General features: G+C 48.2%; 1 protein-coding gene across 1 annotated transcript in view; it reads right to left on the bottom strand.

Moving 5' to 3' along the window:
- Nucleotides 1-2,028: 2,028 nt before the first annotated feature.
- GRINA (glutamate ionotropic receptor NMDA type subunit associated protein 1) overlaps nucleotides 2,029-23,042 on the bottom strand; it is a 225,988-nt gene continuing 204,974 nt past the window's right edge. The window contains exon 7 of the mRNA XM_086966531.1: nucleotides 2,029-5,474. Within this exon, the coding sequence (XP_086822657.1) occupies nucleotides 5,325-5,474 (150 nt within the window). The 3' untranslated portion in view covers nucleotides 2,029-5,324. The remainder of the gene's footprint in view (nucleotides 5,475-23,042) is intronic.

Consider the following 23,042-nt stretch of genomic DNA (forward strand, 5'->3'; position numbering starts at 1 on the left):
CTCCCGACCCACCTCCGCCAGACCCAAGACCACCTCGCCTTCAGGAAGCAGCTCAAGACCTGGCTGCTCGAGCAGTAGCGGACCCCCCCTCCCCAAGCGCCTTGAGACCCTCCGGGTGAGTAGTGTGCTATATAAATGCATTGATTGATTGATTGATTGATAGCAACGAGTTCCTGATAAGCCGCATTGTCGTCAGGTGGGGAAGGCTTTGCAGGGTAAAGGTTTGGCTCATTGTCGAATGGAGGGTCAATGGTGCAATCCTTCCATGGTTCTATAGGTAAATAAATACCTTCCTCATCAATATTTCACTAGTCAGGCTGTGAAAGTGGAGATCCCTGGGGTTTCATGTGTAAAGGATCTAAATGTGGAGAGGAGGGTGGAGAGCATGTTGGAACAGATAAACAGGGCTGGTAGCCACATCCTCCTTACTCTTTAGAGGAATCTTATAGTGAGAGTCCCCAGAAGGAAGCTTGCATTTAACTGGAGATTTAGCATGACTATATCCTCTATCAGGATTTATATAAATATTCTTTTGTTTGGGATCCAGTTTGGGATGAACAATGTCTAAATTAGAGTCAGAAGGTTCAAAGCTGCTGTCTTTTGATTTCGGCACCAAAGGTTTCGATGCCAAGATGGACTTGCTATTAGGAGCGGAAGGGTTCGGCTCTGAAGCATGCTTTTCTTTCGGCGTGGAGGATTTCGGCTCTAAACCATATTTGGCTTTCGAACTGGAAGGTTTCGGATCCTTAGAGGATTTTGGTTGACTCGGTCCAGAGCCAGCAGACTTGACTATCTGTTTCAGTGCGGAGTCGGAAGGCGGGGCGTCGGAAACATCGTCTCGGTGCCTACTTTGGACAGAAGGCAGAGGTAGTGAGGAAGCCTTATGGATTTGGGGTATGGGCTTACAGGGCAAGGGGTCATCGGTACTCACTGCAATCTGGTCCGGAGGCAGGTCTTCAGACTCCATGTCTATCTCTACTTCCGAATCCGACTCTGGAACTCAGACGGCTTCTTCTTCTTTTGCCGCTGACGCTTTGACGTCTTCATGCTCAGATTCTTCACTGAAGATATCCGGAGGGTGTTGAATATTCTGATATTGCATTTCACTACGTCGGGCTCATCGTTCGCAGAGTCCTTTTGGACCAAAGCGATTTACAAGCATCGCAGTCGTCGTCCTAGTGCTCCGGAGACAAGTTACACACTATATGTGAGTCAGTGCAAGGATACTTAGCGTGGCACAGAGGACAGAATTTAAACAGAATCCGATCCTTCGACATAAGACAGGACAGATGGGGTCAGGCCCGAAGGCCACCCTGGAAATGTTTGAAAAAAAATGAAGGATTTGTTGACTGAAACGATACACAGAGAAGTGGGAAACCCGTATGAAACCATATCCTTGAGGGTAGAGTGGATTGCGCACTGAGGAGAACCCGAAGAACGGGTTAGAACTGGAGCTCAGCAATACACGTCTGAACCCGATGGCGGAAAAAAACAATCTAACAATGGAGTCTATTTCCATGCACACTATCGCCGAAAGGAGGAGTTTCCTTACCTCGTGACTGGAAAGACTTCTTCGAAGAAAAACAACTTGCAAACATCCGAACCCAACATTTGATGGCAGGAGTATGCAAAGCATGTGAATTTTACAGCACACATGCCTCAAACCATTAAGTAATGGCATGTCTACCTATCCTACTGGGTGAAGTGGTGGAGTAACGCTCCTTTTATTGCGCTGAGCAAAATAACACCCATGGCTACAGGTTTTATTAGATTTGTGCATCTATGAAACATTGATTAAGGATACAGGTGAGGGGTATTTGTCCTAAACCACCTGGGCTGTTATAAGAAGAAATTTAAACATGAAAACTGAAAGTACCTCTGCATCAATAGCTTGCTACAGGCTGCCTCTCCACAGCCTGTATTCTCAGGCTTTGTTTTTACTCAGCTGACAGCGGTTATTGTTGCTGTGCCAGGCATTACCCAAATCATTTTCCTTATGGGATCAAACATAAGAAGAGACACAGGCGGTTCATAGCATACATTCGTCTTTCTTTATTGGTTCCAGTTTCTCACAGAGAGGACAGAATAAAGAAATATCAGGTGGGGTTAGGGGTGTACAAGTGGGGGTCTGACGTTTGGGATACAGAATGTCAGGCAGGCTCATCTCAGCATGCAGGGAAAACAAGCACCTGAGCACATTCACAGTTACAGAGCAGCAGCAGCCGCGGTGGTGGCATCAAGGACACCCACTTACGGAGAAGCACAGAATAAAGTGTGGTAATGAGGTATAGGTGGTAACGAGGGGATGCAGCCCAAGGGCCTCATCCTCCAGCTTTCTGTAACCAGATTGCATTGCCAGATACTTTCCCCATCCTCCCAGCCATTCAGCCACTGGTTAACCAGAATATGAACTAACTTTGCAGCGCTCAATCCAGCACTAGTCTTTCAGGCACCTCAAAGTCCACCAACTTCCTACCTCGGGCCCAAGCTGCTAACAATGCCATGCCAGGCCCTCTTCTGCATCCTGATATTTAAAACACGCTTCTGAGAATTATGATCATCCTGAAATTAAGAAAGAGGCCCCCCGAGGTAGTCTACTGCTGCATCCGTGGGTGGCTAACTCGCAGCCGTATCCGTTTAGTCCAGTGTCCAATCACCATCTGGCTTTAGTAAACAAGGAAGGTCTACAATTCTATTCTACTATCAATTATTTTCTGGTCTGGTGACCTCTGTGAACAGAGCTGTCAAGTCCTCGAGTTCACTCTGTATTGAGCATTATAAAATAAAAAGGTATGATACAGTGGTTTATGCAGTTTTGGTATGCTTTGGTCACCACACATGAACCCTCTCAGTGCATACTGCCAGTGCAGATCCAAGCAGCAAATAGAGCAGGAGGAACCTCTCACTCCGTGAGACACGATTAAGTAGCACCAGAGGCTGCCTGTTGTCCAGTAATCTCACATACAAGCAGGAAACAGGTGGGCGTCCAACTAGTGAGCACAGATAGCAAGTGAGAGCTAGTAGGTTCTGCCTCTCACTTTGGGATTTCAAATAACAGCACTAATAAATAAATTAAACAGGTTCTGCCTCTCACTTTGGGATCTCAGATGAGAGCATCAAGCAGGTTTCCCCTTTCCACTTGGGAATAATCGGAGATAAGATCAGCAAGCCGGTTCCACCTTTCACTTGGGAATCTTAAGAGCAGCAAGCCGGTTCCACCTTTCACTTGGGAATCTTAAGAGCAGCAAGCAGGTTCTAGCTCTCACTTAGGAATATGAGCTAAGAGTAGCAAGCAAGTTCTGCCCCTCACTAGGGGATCTCAGGCAAGAGTAGTATGTAGGGTTTGCTTCTCACCTAGGGAGCCTTGCTACAACCAGAAAACATGGACATTAGCTGAAAATGCATGCATCAGGAGGCTGAATCAACCCTGAGTGACCCCGGATACAAGCAGCAAGCCTGTGCTGCTCTCCTTGAGGGATCTCGGATAGAAGTAGCAAACAACCTCTCACCCAGTGATCTCGGGCACAAGCAGCAAATAGTAAACAGACACTGCCTCACACCCAGTTGAACGTTTACTCTTGGAGAAAATATCTGGCAGATAGCAGGTATCAGATAAGTTAGGCTCACAACATCTACATATGAAGTAGCAGGGACCCAATATTAAAGACAACATCAAGGAAAACAGTGTGAAAAGAAGCACGTTGAGTCCAGGACGCACGTATTAAAGGGGGAGGTACATTCTCTACACCCCAAAACAAAGCTCCCATTTCTCATCCATCTTCGCCTTATCATGGGGAAGCTGTGGATGAACAATCCTTAGACCCCCTAGTAAAAGTAAGCATGATGGTCTCTTAGAGGTAAAGTCCTTCAGAGGGTAGGTTTATAAACTTGGCTGTTTTTTAAACCTGGTAGCCAAAAGCCGAGCTGCACGATAACTGATTGCCATGGCTCGGCCTGATGAGACCAGGTCAGGTGTATCTGGCTCCAAGGGCTCGTTATTGACTTCCAGTGATAGCCAAGTTTAAGTTCAGTCACATTTATATTCCATTGAGTTGTTTGGGAAACACTCAGATACCTAATGTTGTTCTAGTTTTCCTCTCATCTCAATTTATTTATTTTACAATTAGTATTTGTTAAGTTCTTCCATTTAACCTAAAACCTCTGTCAGTGCCTTCTCAGTGGGTGACCAAGACCCCAACTTTGATATTAGGCATCTGAGAGTGCCTCTCCTCACCCTTGTGTCACTAGCGAACAATGAGATACTTCCACCATTGCTCGTCGCTTCAAGATACACGCGCAGGATACAGGTACCTCAGAGTCCTGTGTGTTGGGGCAATCACTGGGACTCAAAAGCATGTTCAGTGTTTCTCCGATGAGTAGTCCCAACCAACCGGTGTCATTCGGGTGGTAAAGGAAGCAGAAAAGAGGGTTCTCCTCCTCAGACAGAAGTGTAAGGGTGCCAACTGGCTTTGACTGGTCTTGGAACAGTATAAATGCTGGTGTGGATCCAAAGCCCATGTAAGCAAAGTCTATGAGGATATCTGCTCAGGGCCAGAAAAGCTTATTGTACGTGCATTTGTTGCTTCAGGCATGACTTTCCATTTACCAAAATGGCTGACTCCCCCACCTAATCCCACCTCAACCCTGGAGTAGTAGACTGCATTGAAGGGTAAGGAGGGCTTGCTTGTGTACAAAGAAATACCTGTATATAAAGAAAGCTACGGCTATATACAAATGCTAATTATTTACAAACACATCTTCATACATATGTATTTCTCATTGCTCCTGAATATTACCTCCTGGCACTTCTTCCAGTGCTACCCACGAGTCAAATGCTACAAGCAAACTATACCCAGAGGCCTTGAGTTGCCCTGATGAAACGTAGATGACCGTACCATGCGGATATCTAATGAGGGCAGACCCCAGGGCCAGCAAGTATTAAGGATTTCAGACCTTCGCTTCATCAAGTGACCTACAGTGATATGAGAAGGCGGTGCATCACACCAGACAATGCATTATAAGAGCACAGCCCAGGTAAAACGCCTCCAGCATCAAGAAACAGTTTCAAAACACTACACTGAAAAAAATCAAAACTAAGTCAAACATGAAGGATCTAGGGGATGCCTTGAGGAGTTTATGATCTGACAAAAGTGTGTGGGGAGTTCAGAGTAAGTTGAGATGCTCACATTCCCGCCAGGTGAATAGCTAAATGTCCAACGGGGCATTGGGAAGGAAAGAGGGATGGGAAGGGGGAAATGGACATGTATTCTGGAGTGAGAACGTGGGGGAAAGTAGACTTCATGTCACCATGCATAGCTCTGCAGCTACTCTTTAGCCCTGCCGATGATTGCAAGAATGTACAGGAAGATGTTAATAATGTCTGTGTACAGGTTCAGAGCAGCGAAGACGTACTCCTCAGGGCTCAGTGACAGCTGCTTATTACCCAGGATCATCTGTGTATCGATGGCCAAGAACTGCAAGATAAGAGAAAAAGAAGTGTTATGGGGCAATCAGGAAATGCAACATCAGTGCACACATTGGCAATCAACTTCACTCCAGCAACACCATCAGTAGAGACCACTGCCCTCAGTTAACCTAGCAAGGACCATCACCTTAAGGCAAACCTTCTCAAAGCACCACTGTCAACAAGCCACCCTCAAAAAATCCAGCAAAGTATACCACCATCAGGCAAACATCTTCTGAGTACCACAATCGGTAAGAAAGGCTGAGAATTCGGCATTCAGTGAGCAAGCCAAAGATCAGTACCTTAAGATAACCATCGTGAGAGATCCACTGTCAACCTACCCCCCAAAGTGCACCACCATTACCTATTAGCCAACCATCCTCAGAGAACAACCATCAGCAAATCCAGCAGTGTGCACCATCATCACCAACCATCCTCAAACCACATCAGCTCCAGCCATTAAACACCCCCTTCAGTGAACCAGGTAGAGATCATCAGAGTCAGCAAACCATCCAAACATGACCATGCAGAGTATACTACTAACAACCGCCCATCCTCAGAGAGCATGTCAGATAACCAGACAGAATACAAAACTACCCACAACCATCCTCAGAAAACCACCATCAGATGAGAGCAGGACACCAAAAGTGAAACACCCTTGGAGCAACAACACCACTGCTCTTAGGCTACCATCGCACTACAGAGGGATAACCAACTAGAGAACGCCACCTTGACTTATCAAGACACAGCATTTTACCAAAGGCTAACAAGACCAACAGCCCCAACCATTCTGAGTACCTCCATCAGTCAACAAGATTTTGGATATGTCAGCCAACCCAATAGATTCAGTGAATCAGGAAGAGTGCTCAAAAGACAGCTAACCTGGCACAGTGAACCACCGTCAGCCAACCGTTCATGAGCACCTCTGTTGGGTTAACTGTAAAATACTTTTGCCAACCCCATTCTTTGAAAGTCTAACAGGGCGTTTACATTTTTAATTTGCAGATGGTTAAGGCTGGTCGTTCTGAATGGATAACAGAGTCTCTCAATAGGTCTGTGTGTATTGTACTGAGAGTTGACTATCCATCACAGACATGTCTGTGCGGAGCATTGGAGGTACCCCTGCTATCTTAGGTTGCCTAGAAAGGTGACCGTACTTTTGTGTCAAATGTTGGTGCCTTGGGACAGGTTTGTTCTCCTCCTGAGCACATTGCTAGGGCAAATTAAATTTCACTGAAATGAATGACGTGGCTAGGTCTCAATTGGTTCACAGTTCCAGTCACACCTGTGCTTTTTCATGGCTTGGCAGAAAGAGGCCACCTGGCAATCCTTGTTTGGTCTGTGCTTTTGGGTCACTGGCACTTCTTGGGCTCTATGGTCTGTGTGAGGATTTCCCAATAACAATTTTTGTCATGTCATCTCTTAGTGCAAGAGTAGTCCAGACAGCAATCACTGTTCACAGATAGAGTATCAGGAATGGGACGAAAGGATAGATCAGTTATCACAAGGAGACGGCTTCGCTACTGGCTTGCAGGATGCTGATGTTTGGCAAGTAGTCTCTGAAGAGCCTTCAGACAAAGAGAGCTTAAAAAAGAAGAAGGGCTCCATAGAATCAATACATATTTTACCAGGAATCACTCCGGATACTACGAGAGCCCAGGCAGGGGGAAAGCAGCCGGCAGGGATTCCTCCATACACCAACCTACAACCCAATCAATCGTGTAGGATAGGATTTGTAACCCTTAAATAGCCAAGAGGATTCTGGAATCACCCTATTGCTGGTACACTGTCCCATAGAGGAAATGTTTGAATGTATGCGTTCATGCTGGTATGTACAGAACCTGTGTGTACATGGATGTCAAATGCTTGTACATTGCAACCCTAGCCAAAATGCAACAACTTTCAGGGTATAGTTCTTATTATGGGTGTAGGGGGAAATGTCAGTCAAACCATGCCTAGCGTTGGGAATGTGTGTGTTATTTATAGTGAATGAGGTGCTTCTTGAATAGGTGGGTCCTTAGTTCCTTTCTGATGTGGAAGGGAGACTATGCTAATCAGATCTTCTTTTGGATGTCACTTAGAATCCTTCTAAACCATTATTTATTGGTGTGTACAGATTTTACTTCATCCAGAGATATGTACATGTGTACTCAAACCCAAGGGCAGGACGGAACTCTGAGGGAACAAGACAACCCAAAAATCTCTCTCAACGTACTCATCACGTGGCAACCATGTAAGAATGTTTGTCAATAAGACTCTTGTAGAACCTCTCTGAAGACCATTCTGCTGCTTCGTGAGGGATTACTTTACTTGCAAAAGAGGGGCCAGATCATGGCGTGCAAGGGCAAATAATATGGACACTCCACATGGAGTTGAATAGTAGAGCTGGAGGCAGAGGAAAGGGGAACTGTACCCGCAGGCAGTTGAGGAGTGCTGTGAAGTAGGAATCTTGGTGGTATGGGTGTTTTCCGGTCCAGGGAAGACATGGCTTGGCGGTTCGGGCTGGACTGTTCCCATGAAGCACAGGGTCAGACTGATTTGCATATGGCCATATCTGTACGGGGGTGGCGGAGTGAGCTAAAGAATGATGATGGATTAAACCCAGATCAGTTGACTGGGGTGAGTGCTTGCATTGTTCAACACTCCGTCCATCATCCCCTTTGGTTTTGTTTGCCCTAAGTTGGCAGGGTACGCCCAGACGTGGGTCCCTTGCTCACTTTGCCACTGGATTCAAGCTAGCCTGGCTGATGACGGCTGATTAGCCAGAAACCGGTCCCAGGATCCTTGTTTCCGGTCCGGGGAAGACATGGCTTGGCATTCTGGCTGGACTGTTCCCATGAGGTCAGACTGATTTGCATATGGCCATGAACTGGGGTGGCGGAGTGAGGTAAAGAATGATGATGGGTTAAACCCAGATCAGTTAACTGGGGGTGAGTGCTTGCAATGTTTAAAACTCTGTCCAGCCTCCCCTTTGGTTTTGCTTTGGGAGAATGGTTCTGGATGGTACAAAGGGAGAAGAACACAAAGCAAAAGGAGACAGAGCGTTGAAGCAAAAGAGAACGAGCATTGACAAAGCAGACAGGTCTTGCCTTTCGAACCGATTGGTTTTGCCCATGCTGCTTGCTCATGTTGTGCAGGATCGGGGAAAACAAAAAAATAAAAAAATAACAGGTGATGACAAGACCGCTAGTTGCATAGCTAAATGCATGTATGATGAAGTATGCACCCGACATGTAAGACCATGCATGTGTGTGCCTCCGAAATTACAAAAGCTCCATTATTTTTAATTATTGATCTAAGATGGATTGGTAAATAAAATAAAAAGGAAATTTCAGTAGCACGAAAGTGCTTTGTGTAAAGAAGACCAGGAACAGAAATGTGCTGCAGGGGACTCTAGAAAATAAACAAGGACCCCAGGGAATGGGGGGGGGGGGGGGGGGGGGGGGGGGGGGGGGGGGGGTTCATGGTGGAGGAGGTCGGGGAGTGGGTGGGAGGAGGGAAAAAGCAGCACACAAGAGAGAAAGCAAAACTGGGGTAGGGAAAGAAGCGTACAAGGGAGAGAACAAGGAATACCTGAGGGAAAGAGCAACACAGAGCATGTAGAGACAGGGAAGAAGCACTCAAGACAAGGAGACAGCTGCACACAAAACTGAGCAACAGTGTGTGGGGATGGGCATTTGGCCGGGGGTGAGCACACCAAGAAAGCAGCTAAAAAGGAATATGCTACTTACCAGTATGCATCTGTTCTTGGCATGAAGGGCTGCTGACATTCATATCTGTGCATAGATAGCCGCCTAGTGTTGGGTCCGGATGATTGCATATTGTTGTCCTGGAAGAGTCTTCGAAGTATCACGAGATAGGTGGCTCCTCCCTCGGACTACAGTGCGCATGGGCATCCTCTCCATCCTCAGATTGTTTTTCGCCATTGTGGCAGAGATGGAGTATAGTACAGTAAGAGATGTCCATGCAAAGAATGAATGCTGCAGCTGCGACTGGCACCGGGGAGGCGGGTGGGCGATATGAATGTCAGCAGCCCTACATGTCAAGAACAGATGCATACTGGTAAGTAGCATATTCCGTTCGAGGCATGTGGGCTGCTGAATTCATATCTGTGCATAGAATGTATAGCAGTATCTCCCTTAGCGGTGGCTACCCGTGTCAGATGCAGCAGTCTGGAAAAGAGTTTTGAGAACAGCCTGTCCTACAGCAGCTTGCTGTTTTGAATGTACATCTACACAATAGTGTTTTTGGGGCGTGGCTAGGGCGCCGATGGCAGAGGCGGCGTGAGCGACTAGCTCCTGGCCTGATCCCGCTAATAATCCTGAAAACGGACCTGTGGTGCAGCCGTTTCGAAGATACGGATGTCAGAACACCTAAAGACCATACTGGTCGAGTGTGGTGCCATCTGAGGACTGCGAAGTGCTTCGGTGGCGAAGGCAGTGGTCGGTGCTCCTGGAAGAGACACGACAAAATGGCGGCGGCGATCAGCAGCTGAGGCCGAGAAGGAGAGACCTGGGTGTGCCGAGTACTCGTAACCCTGCGGAGAGCCTGAAGCCGGCGGCCGCCGTTGAAGCAGTGAAGAACCCGCGATTGATGGCTGGGGTGCTAATTGAATGCGGCGACTAAGACAGGCTGCCTCGCCGGGAATACCCGCTACGGAGCTGAGAGAGCGGTGGGCCCGGAGCGCACTGGAGTGGCGGTGGGGGGCGGCGTAAGCTGCCGGGAGACCAGGAGGTGCCCAGCCACAGAGCGACTGAAGGATTTGCACGAGGGGAGCTAGGTAAAGGCTCCAGAACAGTGCGGCATCAGAAATCCGGGGGGTAAGAGGCGAGCGGCTGTTGAGTGCTGTGGAGCTGGCTGTGTGCCCGTGAGACTGCCGCCTGCATCGCGGCCGGGAACGCAGGTGAATGCCCCGCGAACGTTGGGAGGCCGACGCACAGAGAAGAGCACACCGGCGCGGGCCAGAAGTCATCCACTGAGGAGCTGGAGGTGGACCTGGGGGGCCGTGAGGCCGGGAGTGAGGGCTCGGCGGGCCGCGGGGCTGGATCCTTGATAAAATCCTAGAAGCAATTGCGACGACGAAGGAGTCCCTGCATCAGGATATATCACAAGTGGCTACAGGATTGGGGCTATTACGGGCGGACCACGCAAAGTTGGCAGATAGGGTCAAGGAGGCCGAATCGACTATACAGGAGTTGAAGCCGGCGGTAGTAACGGTGGAACATAAATTGGAGGATGCGCTGCAGCGCCTGGCAACTCTGGAGAAAAGGGCCGAGGATTCCGAAAGTCGCAATCGGTGCAACAATGTACGGGTAGTGGGCCTGCCCGAGAAAATAGAAGGGAAGGACATGGTAACATACCTGGAGGATTGGTTCAGGACGCGGTTGGCTCCAGAGGGTTTATCCTCTTTCTTCACCCTGGAGAGGGCACACAGGGTTCCTGCCAGGCCGCCCCTACCGGGCCGCCCTCCACATCCTGTGGTAGCCAGGGTCCTTCATTATAAAGACAGAGACCTGCTGATACAGAATGCACGCTCCAATGGGCCCTTCAAGGTAGAGAACTGTACTGTCACAATCTTCCCGGACTATACCCAAGACATACAGAGGCGGAGAGCTTCCTATTTGGCGATTAAAAAGGAGCTTGGAGATGAAGGGATTCAGTATTCGCTATTATTCCCTGCAAAGCTAAGGGTAATCGTGGATGGTGTCAAACAGTTTTTCCTGACGCCAGATGAGGCTTGGACATGGCTTGAATCCTATAGAGCAGGCACGGATCGCAGAAACAAAGGACCTAGCGAACAGTACAAACAGCCGCAAAAGCGCCAGTCGCAACGGATCCGCAAGAGAGATAATGGCAAGAAAGCCTCGCAGCTCACACAATTGGCAGCGGACAGACAGGGTGCTCTGATAGCCATGGCGGCAATCACTGGGTCACAAACTGAAAACTCAACCAGGGGCACAGACTCTGAAGAAGATAAGCGACACTCGGCCCCTGAATTCTCAGACACAGACAGTATCAAAGGCCCGGACATAACACCCAGAACAGCTGATGATCTGTGAATCGCGCCAAGTCCAAGGAGGGTAAATATCTCAGGCTTGGATGAGGGTTAACTGGGACGGCTGATGGTTAATGTGAACATTTGGGCTGCATCTTCTTGTTGTGGGGATTGATGGGCCGGGGGCTGGGGTGCGAGCCATCACCTATCGGGCCTACACCACTTCCCTATAGCCCTTAAGTCGGCCTGTGGTGGTCACTACAGGGTAGGGGTGTGTGAATTGTTATGGAAGTTTGGATGGGGACTGATACTGTGTTATTGGGTCCTGTTCTGGGGGGGAGGGTACCGGAAATTGTTCAACAAGTTACGGGTTTAAGGTTCAAGGGTCCTGGTGTGGGCTGGCAATGCTGGGGGAAGGAGAGTACAGAGTGCCTTGACGATGGGGACATTACCTGAACTGAAATGTATCACATGGAACGTACGTGGATTGCATACTATGTCCAGGCGCCATAAGGTGCATGCATATTTGGTGAGGCGGGGGATACACATAGCGTTACTCCAAGAAACCCACTTGACTAGACATGAATGTACAGCATTACAGAGGCGATAGCGGGGTCAGGTGTTTGGTACAACATACTCGGCGTTTGCCAGGGGGGTCATGATATGGGTGAGAGCGGGAACTCCTTTTCAGATGACAACTACAGTGGTGGACCCGGAGGGTAGATATGTGGCGGTGGAGGGGAGATTGTATGGAAGAGAAGTGGTGCTCTGCAGTGTCTATGCCCCAAACACAGACCAACCCCGGTTCCTGGATACATTATCTGGATCTTTAGCACATTCTCTAGCTGGTACTGTGATAATGGGGGGAGATTTTAATTCTATAACTGATGTACTTCTAGACAGGTCGCACCCTCCACTGAGTGATTCTCTGGTCCGCAGAACGGCGAAGCTGAGAGCGAATTGGCAGGACAAGTGGGGGCTCACAGATATATGGAGGGAGCACCATCCGGAAGATAGGGATTATTCCTTTTTCTCTGCACTCCACGAGTTGCATGTTAGAATTGACACGATTCTTTGTAGTCGTACATTAGCACCCTTGGCGACTCGCTCTGAATACTTGACCAGGACATTGTCGGATCATAATCCTCAAGTGGTGGCCTTCCAATGGCAACAAGCGAGAACTGCGATACCCACTTGGCTGTTGCGACCAGACACCCTGGAGGATCTGATCTTTAGCACTAAAATACAGACAGGAATTGATAACTACTTTGCAGTGAACAAAGGAACGGCATCTACCAGGGGAGTGGAATGGGACGTTTTTAAAGTAGTGGTGCGAGGGCTATGCATTAGCAGTCACGCTGGGGAGAGGAAGGTAGTGTTGGCTGATGTGGAGAAGGCAGAAGCGGCGCTGGGGGCAGTGGAGATGCAAAGACCAGAACAGAAGGGGCTACAAGAACAGCTAGTGGAGGCTAAAGAGCGTGTGGCGGCTGAGACGGAAAGATTGCGGTGCTTTGACAACAGACAGTATATGGTAATAGTGCATGCGGAGGGAGACAAAGTAGGGACACTTCTGGCAAAACTAGCAACACCAGTGTCAGGGGTGTGCTCAATCATAAACAGGAGAACGGAATCGGGAGACGTAGTGTACTCCCAATCCGAAATCCTCTCATGCTTCTTGAGATACTATACGATACTGTATCGCACTCATCTAGAGGCTGAGGAGCCAGACATAGAGGAATATTTAATGGGGACCCAGCTACCGCAGTTGGAGGAAGAAGATGCTGAGAGATTGGGGCAGAAAATTCAGTTAGGAGAGGTGAGAGGAGCGATCAAGCAGATTGCCAAGAATAAGACACCAGGAGTGGATTGGCTCCCTATAGAATTTTATATTAAATACGTAGATGTCCTAGCGCCCCGATTAGTGGAGGTGTATAATGAGGCGGCGGAACAGGGCCACCTACCGAAGTCCATGAGGGAGGCGCTGGTGATTCCCCTGTTAAAACCTGGAAGGGAAGGTAGTGATGTAACTTCTTATAGGCCATTGTCAATGTTGACGGTGGACTATAAAATCCTGAGCAAAATATTGGCCACGAGGCTGCTACCCCACATGACTGCCTTGATTCATACAGACCAAGCGGGGTTTATTCCGACTAGGAATACGTCGGGTAAAGTTCGCCGGCTACTACGAGTGTTGGAAAGTGACCTGGATGTTGATATGCTACCGGCTGTATTGTCGGTGGACAGAGAAGGCGTTTGATAGCCTGCAATGGACCTACCTGGATAGAGTGCTAGAGAGGTTTGGTCTTGGAGAACGATTTAGGAGATGGACGAGGATCTTATATTCTTTATCGACGGCCAGGGTGAGACTGGGCAATGTTATATCCTCGCAATACCCGGTCCAGAGAGGCACGAGGCAAGGCTGTTCACTCTCGCCCTTGCTGTTCGCATTGGCGATTGAACCTCTAGCGACCCAAGCCAGAACGGGAAGGGCATATAATGGCCTTATATGCAGAGGAAATCCACACCATATTTCATTATATGCGGATGACCTGCTCCTGGAAGACGCGACTGTGGCACTACAAGGAGCGGTGACCCTGCTCACGGAATTCGGGGCACTTTCTGGCCTCAGAGTTAACTGGAATAAGACATGTGTTTTCCCTCTGAAGGAAGCCATGCAGCAACCAGCGTTGCCATCTGGACTGGTATGGGAGCCATCATGCTTCACCTACCTGGGAGTCTGAATATATCATGACACGGACGCCATGCTGGAGGGGAATGTGGGGCGCTGTATAAGGGCTCTGAGAGGCTGTATGACATGTTGGGCTACACTTCCCCTACGAGTGGTGGGGAGAGTGGCTCTATTGAAAATGGTGGCCCTGCCTCGACTACTCTACTATTTCCGTACGCTACCACTGTGGATACCCCAGAGATTCTTTCGCGAACTGCGTACGCTCACAATAGATTTCATATAGGGACATGGGAGGAGACGAGTAGCGCTGGATACGCTGCTGAGACCGAAATTGGACGGAGGGTTGGCTGATCCTAACTTTGAACTCTACTATTTAGCAGCGCAACTGCAGGTTCTCACGCAGAATGTTGCAAATGAGTTCAGGGGCCCAGAACAGACCCGAGAGTTGGGAATCCAGAGGCATGTGCTCTCCTATATTGTCATGCAACAAAAGCTAGAATTAAAGGAGTTGATGTCAGAAGAAAGAACCCTGAGATTATGCTGGAATAAAAGTCAGCGTAAAGCAGGTGTGATTCACCCATATGCGCCCGAAACACCTCTGGACATGCTGACGGCCTTGCCACACGGGGGAGACTGGTCTTGGTTATTGGAATGGGAGGACCTGGGGCTTCAAGTAATAGGGGACCTTTACGCTGAGGGTGAATTGTTGCCCTTCCGAGCAGTGCAAGAACAGTATGGTCTTCCTGATGGGAATTTCCTATTACACATGGCTGTTACTTCGGCGATTAAGAAGCATTGGAAGTCAGGGCAAATGGAACCTAAGACTACGATGGCCTGCCAGTACGTGGTGATGGCGGCGGGCACTTTTAAGGCGATCACTTGTTTACAGTCTCGAATGTTGCAGGAAGGATTAGAACCACTTACTGCACTCAAGCATAAGTGGGAGGAGAAGGTGGGGAAACCTATCCGGGTGTGACGTGGGGACAGATCCTGAAGAGCACATGGAAGGGGAGCAGGAATGCTCGCTTCCAACAAGTGCACTTTTATGTACTCCATAGGGCCTACCTTACCCCGGGGAAAATAAAGAAGTATTTCCAGGTCCAAGATGCAGCCTGCCCTCTATGCCTGATGCTTGATGTAGAGCTAGAGCACATGTTGTGGGACTGCCCTAAGCTGGGACTCTATTGGGCTGAGGTAGGGGAGCTATTGAACGAGGCTACGGACAGGCAGGTAGAATACAACATGGCGACTTGTCTGCTGCTTTGGTTTCCTCACACAAAAAGAACTAAGATCACCAGCAAATTTATTGACTTAGGCCTTATGCTAGCCCAGAGGGAGATAACCTGGCACTGGAAGTCGAAGGAGGGCCCCTCGAGTAAGAGATGGGCGAGTGAGATGTGCAAATGGGCCTGTAGTGAAGGTACTATTAGACGTAGGCAGGCAACCCGCACGGCTAATGAGAACAGCTTAGAAATGACGAGGGCATGGGAAGACCTAACGCAGACGTTCAAAAACAGTTTAGAGACTGAAGAGGGCTAAACGCGAAGAGTTGTGAAAGGGAGTTCCTAAAGATACACAATATAGCGCATAAGGTCACAATGGTCTCTTCCCTTTGTTAGATATTCAGTACGAGCCAGGTCCACACCAGTTGAGGTTGTTGAGGGGGGGTGGGGGGGGGGGGGGGGTGGGATGGAAGGGTAGGGAATCCCATGTTGCTGTAGGGGGATGGTACGGTAGTAGGATGGCGTGAGCTGATGCTCTGAGTAGTGTGTCGATATGTATGAGATACACTGAGCGCCCACGGGGCATTCCCCCAAGAGTGAATGCACCAAAGGACAGGTTGGCTAGTGAAGGGAAATTGGGACAATAGTAATGGCATACGCTAGGACCACCTATCTGGCCTCAGGAATGGACTGTTCAACAATAGGGGATTGGGGAAGGGGATACTAGAGTTAAAAGCAGATATTGAATTTTCTGACAGAGTGAAACTCCTGGCCTCCCTAAGCCACTATCGTGACAGAGCACTAGCTAAATGACACCGCCCAGCCTCCGGGATGTGGGCATTCTGGCTGTGTAGAGAACTGATTGAAGATTTGTATATGGCATTTGGGAGGGGCGGACACATCGGTGTGTATAACTGTATGTTTTCTAAATCTGCAATAAAAATTATTTAAAAAAAGAAATTTACACAATAGTGTTTTGTAAATGTATGTGTGGTTGACCATGTGGCTGCTCTGCAAATTTCGTGTAAAGGAATATTTTCATGGATGCCCCTAACTTGCATGTGGAATGCGCTCTAGGGGGGACTGTTAAGGTGCGTTTTGCCTTTATATAGAAGTGTGGCTCAATGCTTAGAGCGGCAGACCTTGATGCAGAACGCTGGCCAGGGACCAGGGTTCGATTCCCGCCTTGGCAGGTTTCGGGCTTAAATTCCTCTGACCGGATATTCTCGCCTCAGTGCCGATTCTAAGCATGGGTCCCACGCTGCAACTCTGGGCAATAGCTTGCTTAGTCTCCACAAAGGCTCCCTGATACACAAGGGATGCCTGGTTTCACCATGGGATGCCCAGGAGTGGACACCCCACAAGGAAAAGCCAGGAGGGGTTCCCTTGTGGTAGGAGTACAAGCGCCGGGATGCCTCCGGGTCACTGTTCGCGCTATACAAATACACCACATTTACATTTACATATAACATATCTGTATGCACTTAACTATCCATCTGGCTATACCTGATTTTGAGATAGGGTTACCTTTGTGCTGAGGTGAGAAGGCAACAAACAATTGTTTTGTCTTTCGAAATGTCTTTGTTCTGTCTATGCAATATAGCAGAGCTCTTTTGACGTCAAGGGTATGCAAGGCCCTTTCAGCTACTGTTTGTGGGTTCTGAAAGAACACTGGCAATTCTATAGGTTGATTTATATGGAAATGGGATACCACCTTTGGCATGAACTTAGGGTTTGTTCTAAGAACTACTCTATTTGCATGTACTTGAATGAATGGCTCTTGAATAGTTAGTGCTTGCAGCTCACTAACTCTTCGAAGTGAAGTAATGGCAATAAGGAAAGCCACTTTCCAAGTAAGAAATTGTAGTTCTCATGAGTGCAGTGGCTCAAAGGGTGGTCCCATTAGTCTGGTCAAAACAACGTTTAGATTCCAGACTGGTGATGGTGGGTGTCTTGGAGGAATTACGCGTTTAAGACCTTCCATAAACGCTTTAATTGCTGGCACCCTGAATAGTGAAAGGTGTTGCCTGTTTTGCAAATATGCTGATAACGCATCTAGGCGTATTCTGATGGAAGAAAAAGCTAAATTGCATCTTTGGAGGTGCAATAGGTAGCAAATGATGTTTTGAGTGGAAGCATCAAGCGGATTAATGTCGTTGTTTTTACAGTAAATGATGAAGCGTTTCCACTTTGCTGCATAGCATGCTCTAGTAGTGGGTTTTCTTGCCTCTTTGATGATATTCATGCAGTCTGGAGGCAAGTTGAGGTACCCAAATTCTAGGATTTCAGGAGCCAAATCGCTAGGTTCAGCTGTTGGGGATCTGGGTGTTGGATTTCGCCATGGTTCTGCGTCAGAAGACTGGGTGTTAGTCGCAGTCTTTGATGAGGCACCACTGACAGTTCTAGGAACGTCGTGTACCATGGTTGCCTTGCCCATGTGGGAGCAACTAGGATTAGCGTCAGCGAATGTTGGCGCATTTTGCGTGCCACCAGCGGTATTAGTGGAGCTGGGGGAAAAGCATACGCAAATTTGCCTGACCAGTTCATCCATATCGCATTGCCTTGCGACTGTGGATGTGGGAACCTGGCGGCAAAGTACTGGCATTTTGCGTTTCCGCTTGTGGCAAATAGATCTATTTCCGGATGTCTCCATTTCCGGAAGAATGGTTGGAGCACTTTGGGGTGAATTTCCCATTCGTGCATCTGCTGGCTGTGCCTGCTTAAGAGATCGGCCACTTGGTTGTCCTTGCCTGGGAGGTGTTCTGCCATGAGGAAGATGTTCCTTTGAATGGCCCATTTCCACATTGCTTGAGCTAGGTGCGACAGCTGTGGCAAGTGTTTTCCTCCCTGTTTCTGAATGTAATACATAGCTGTCATGTTGTCTGTCCGGATCAACACAGCTTTGTAGGGTTGCGTCCGCTGTTAACACTATTTGTGGGACAGGCTCCTGGTATTGTTGGACGTGGGAGGGTTGAAGGTGAGACTTGGGGTAGTTTAGTGAGATTCCTAAACTGTGCAATAGGTGTATGGTCTTTGACATGTTGTCGGCACATTGCTGGGCTGTTGGCGCGTGTATTAGCCAGTCGTCCAGATAAGGGTACACGTGTATGTGTTGCCTTCTGAGATGTGCTGCTACTGTAGCCAGACATGTAGTGAACACTCTTGGAGCTGTTGTCACCCCAAATGGCAGGACCTTGAATTGGTAATGTTGGCCTTGAATGGTAAACCTCAAGTACTTTCTGTGAGCAGGGTGTATCGGTATATGGAAGTATGCATCTTTGAGGTCTAAAGTTGCTAGGAAGTCTCCATGCCGAAGCTATGGTAAGACTTGCTGAAGAGTGAGCATGTGAAAATGCTCTGACAGAATGTAGAGGTTGAGGGGCCTGAGGTTCAATATTGGTCTGAGAGACCCATACTTCTTTGGAATTAGGAAGTATAGGGAATATACTCCTGTTCCCTGATGTTGCTGTGGGACTGGTTCTTTGGCCCCCTTTTGCAGCATACTGATGACCTCTTGCTGAAGTAATGTTATATGTTCTTGTGACATAGGGCGGAGCACGGGTGGTATGTTGGGTGGAGTTGAGGTGAGCTCTAGGCAATAGCATGTTGGATAATTTGCCTGACCCACTTGTCTGTGGTGATATTTAACCAGACTTGTTGAAATTGTTGTATTCTTCCCCCGACTGGTGGTATGTGGTCTGGGGGGGAGTGTCAAGAAGTCACTGCTTTGTGTTAGTGGAGGATCTATTTGCATTGCCTCCACGAGCTCTGTCTTTGGTATTGTTTCCTCTATAACCACCCCTGCTAGTGTTCTTGTTATATGTGGATTGTGTGTTAGTTTTGTAGTTGGAGGATTGCTGCTCCCCCTCTATAACTGGAGCGACGAAAGGAGCCCCGGTGTTGTTGGGACTGAAGTTTTCCCATAGACTTTGCAGTTTCTGCATCCTTTTTCATTTTGTTCAGAATTGAATCAACAGCTGGGCCAAATAAAAAGTCTGGGTTAATTGGCTGATTAAGAATTGTAGACTGGACTTCATTCATAAAGCCTGATATACGAAGCCATGTGTGTCGCCTTATTAGCACGCTGGTATTAATGGATCTGGCAGCTGTGTCTGCTGCGTCTAGTGCGCACTTAATGGATGCATTGGTGATGAGCTTTCCCTCTTGTACGAGTTCATCTGCCTGCTGTTTGTAGGGTTCAGGCAAGTGTTGGATAATTTCTTCCAAACTGTCGTAGTGCGCCCTATCATATCTGGCCAGCAAGGCCTGTGTATTGCCTTTTCTCCAGGAGTTTGCTGCCTGGGCCGCCACTCTTTTGCCTAATGCCTCAAATATTTTAGATTCCTTGTGTGGAGGTGCAGCCTCACCAGTAGTCTGTGAGTTTGCACGCTTACGTGCGTTTAACACCACTAAGGAATCTAGGGGTAGCTGTCCTTTGATGTATGTAGGATCTATAGGTGCAGCTCTGTATTTTTTCTCGATTCTAGGGTTTATGACCCGGGCTCTAGCAGTGTCCTTAAAAATGTCACCTGAGTGTTTTAACACCCCTTTTAGCATTGGGAGTGTTTTAACGTGTCTTTCGGATGTTGTAAGTGTATCAAATAGGAAGTCTTCCTCAATAGCATCAGAGTGCATCTCTACATATAATAATAATCCACATTTATAAAGCTCAAACAATCACCCGTAAGGGTCTCTAGGTGCTGGGGGCCGTTGGGAAGATTAAGCAAGCTATTGCCCAGAGTCACATGGTGCTGGACTAACCTGCCGCCGGAGCTGGGGATCAAACTGTGATCCCCAGATTCCAGCGTCAGTCGCCCTGGCCACGGCGCCACATTGTGGTAGGTTGCTGCTCTATCTAATAGAGAATTAAAAGCAGCTGTGTCCTCTGTTGGTGATGGCTTAGTAGGGTATACTGCAGGGTCTGAAATGGGCAGAATCCCTTCAGTGTCTGGTTCCCCTCCTGTACCCCATGGCTGTGTGTATGGCTCTGTATCAGGGTTTTGTGGGTAACCAAAACCTACATCTGCGTCCTGATCTTCATCAGGGTTGTAGTCAGAGCGTGCTGGCGAGTTTGGTGTATAAGGAGTAGTAGGCATAGCAGGAGTGATAGGTTGAAAGAGGATAGGAGAGGTAGCACAGTCTCTTCTTCTTTAGGGGGATCTTTGAAAAGTCTTCCGTTGGTTGAGACCTTTTCTTTTTAGTATATACAGTCACTTTACCAGTTTTTGGATCAATGTAGATTTTTGACTGTCCGTCTGTGGAGGGATCTGGATGAAGAAGCTCCTCTTCCACAGTTCTAGGTTTTGGTGTTACAACCTTTGCCTTTTGTTTCTTCGGGTCGATGGTCTTTGGTACCTAAACCGTTTTAGGTGTTTGTATCGGTTTGGACTGTTTTTCAGCAGGTTTTGTTGGTTGAACGTCCTTTGCTGGCTGCACAACCTTTTTCGGACCGAGCGGTGTTGTCGGTTCGATAGTCTCTTGATGTTGTTTTGGAGCCTGCTGTTTCGGCTCGATGCCCTTTTTCGGGTCGCTGGGCTTCGGCTCGACTGATTTCTTTTGGTCAACTTTCAGTTTTGGTTTCGGTTCGACGCTAGGTTTGGGCGTTGGCCTTGTCCTGTCGTCGATTGGTTTGTTCCCCTTGTCGATATTCGAGGACGATTTGCTCGGTTCGACATTCTTCTTGGGGGTCGATTCGACGTGCTTCTGTTTTTGTGTCGATTCGACGTGTTTTGGCCTCGAGGTTGACTTGACAGCCTTTGACTTGGAGCTCGACTCGACTGCTTTCGTCTTCGATGTCAGCTCGACGATTTTTTGTTTTGAGGGTACTGTGGCTTTTGGGTCGACGCCCTTTGGCTTCGAAACCTTCGGTTCGACGTAATTCGGTCCGAAGACTGTATTGTCGACTAGTTTCGGTTTCGATGGACCCGATGTTGTATGACGTGTCTCAGAGGGCTCTTTTGATATGTTCTTAGCCGGGCGATATTGCGGGGCTGTAGAACGAGGTTGTTGGTCTTGGCTAAGGCCTGCTGGCAATGCCTTGACCTGAGTCTCTGATAGAGGTGTAGTGTCTATATGGGGCGGTGTACTCACGGTTCGCCCTCGCCGTCATTGGAGTCGTCTTCAACTGCTACGATGTCCTGATCATAGTCTTCGAGGTCAACGATAAGGTCCTCCTGTTCGGGGTAATATTCGGAGTCGGGCTCAGAGTATTGTCAGTCGTCTCGGTCTGAGTCTTCAGCGCTGTCTAGATCTTCATAGTCTTCGAAGATGTTATCGGGCTCCGGCGCCGAACGTTGCATTTCTAGCTTTGCCGCCCGTCGATTCCGAATAGTCTTTTTTGATCGGAACTGGGCACAGGCCAGGCAACTATCTTCGTTGTGATCTGGAGAAAGGCATTTGTTGCACACTGGATGCTTGTCTGTGTGCAGGAACTTGGAGTTGCACTGAGGACAGTACTTGAACGGGTAACGTTCCATCGACGATCGGTCCACGTGGAGTCGAGAAGGCCTTACGGCCCGATTCGACGACTGGAGTGCAACCGAGATGTAAAAAGTGTATCGGCACCGAGCGCTTAACAACACCGACGGTATCCGAAGGCCTTTTGGCCTTTTAAGAAGTTTTCTTGATTCCGAACTTGGAGAGTAGGAAAGTACATCTGAACCCAATGGCGGAGAAAAACAATCTGGGGATGGAGAGGATGCCCATGCGCACTGTAGTCCGAGGGAGGAGCCACCTATCTCATGATACTTCGAAGACTCTTCCTGGACAACAATGTGCAATCATCCGGACCCAACACTAGGCGGCGATCTATGCACAGATATAAATTCAGCAGCCCACATGCCTCGAACACACATGCACGCTCATGGAGCTCGTAACAAAAAGGAAAGAGGTGTTCAACAAAAGCGAGTAGTAGAAGGATACAAGTAAGCCAATCAGAATGATGGCAAAGAGGCCTCCATGAGAGGGGCACACAGACGAAGAGGAATGCAAACTCTCGAATAAGGAAGCAAATGACAGTGACCATAGGGCCAACAAACGGTAAGCAATGGGGGACCGTAAGATCACTGTGTGTTTTGATAAGCCCAGAGAAGGTCATTCGCAGCCTGACAGCTTGGGCGGTTGGGTAGGAGAGACCCAAATAAAAAGAAACACACACACAATACATACAGAGGCGAGTCAGTGTCTAAAGGCGAAACTGATGGAACGAACATCAGTATGGTCACTAAATCACTTTCAAGTCCAACAGCAAGCAGCAAAACCATTCCAGTCAACAAACCATTCTCAGACACCACTGCCAGCGAGCCACAACAATCAACAGTGTCAGCATATCATTCCCAACTCCTCTGTCAACAAACCATACTGTGAAGAAAGGTTGGCAAACAAAAAAATACCCCCATCAGCAACCCATTCTTATGTTACAATCCTTTGTAAAGTAAATCTTCTACCTCCCAAAAAAAACCTAAAAGCAAAACGATATTAAGAACACACTACTTTTGCAGCTAAAGAAACCATCTAAAAAGTGTTAACGTTTGGAATTAATTTGTAAATATTGTCTATTCTTAAATGTAGGGAAGTGCCCCTTTTTGACATGGTCAGCCCCACGTTTTGCCTGCTATTTGATGTGATTTCGACTGGAAGTGCACAGGGTTCCTACTAACTAGGTCCATAGTG

Source organism: Lissotriton vulgaris, chromosome 4_1 (assembly GCF_964263255.1).
Source record: "Lissotriton vulgaris chromosome 4_1, aLisVul1.2, whole genome shotgun sequence".
Classification (NCBI taxonomy): domain Eukaryota; kingdom Metazoa; phylum Chordata; class Amphibia; order Caudata; family Salamandridae; genus Lissotriton; species Lissotriton vulgaris.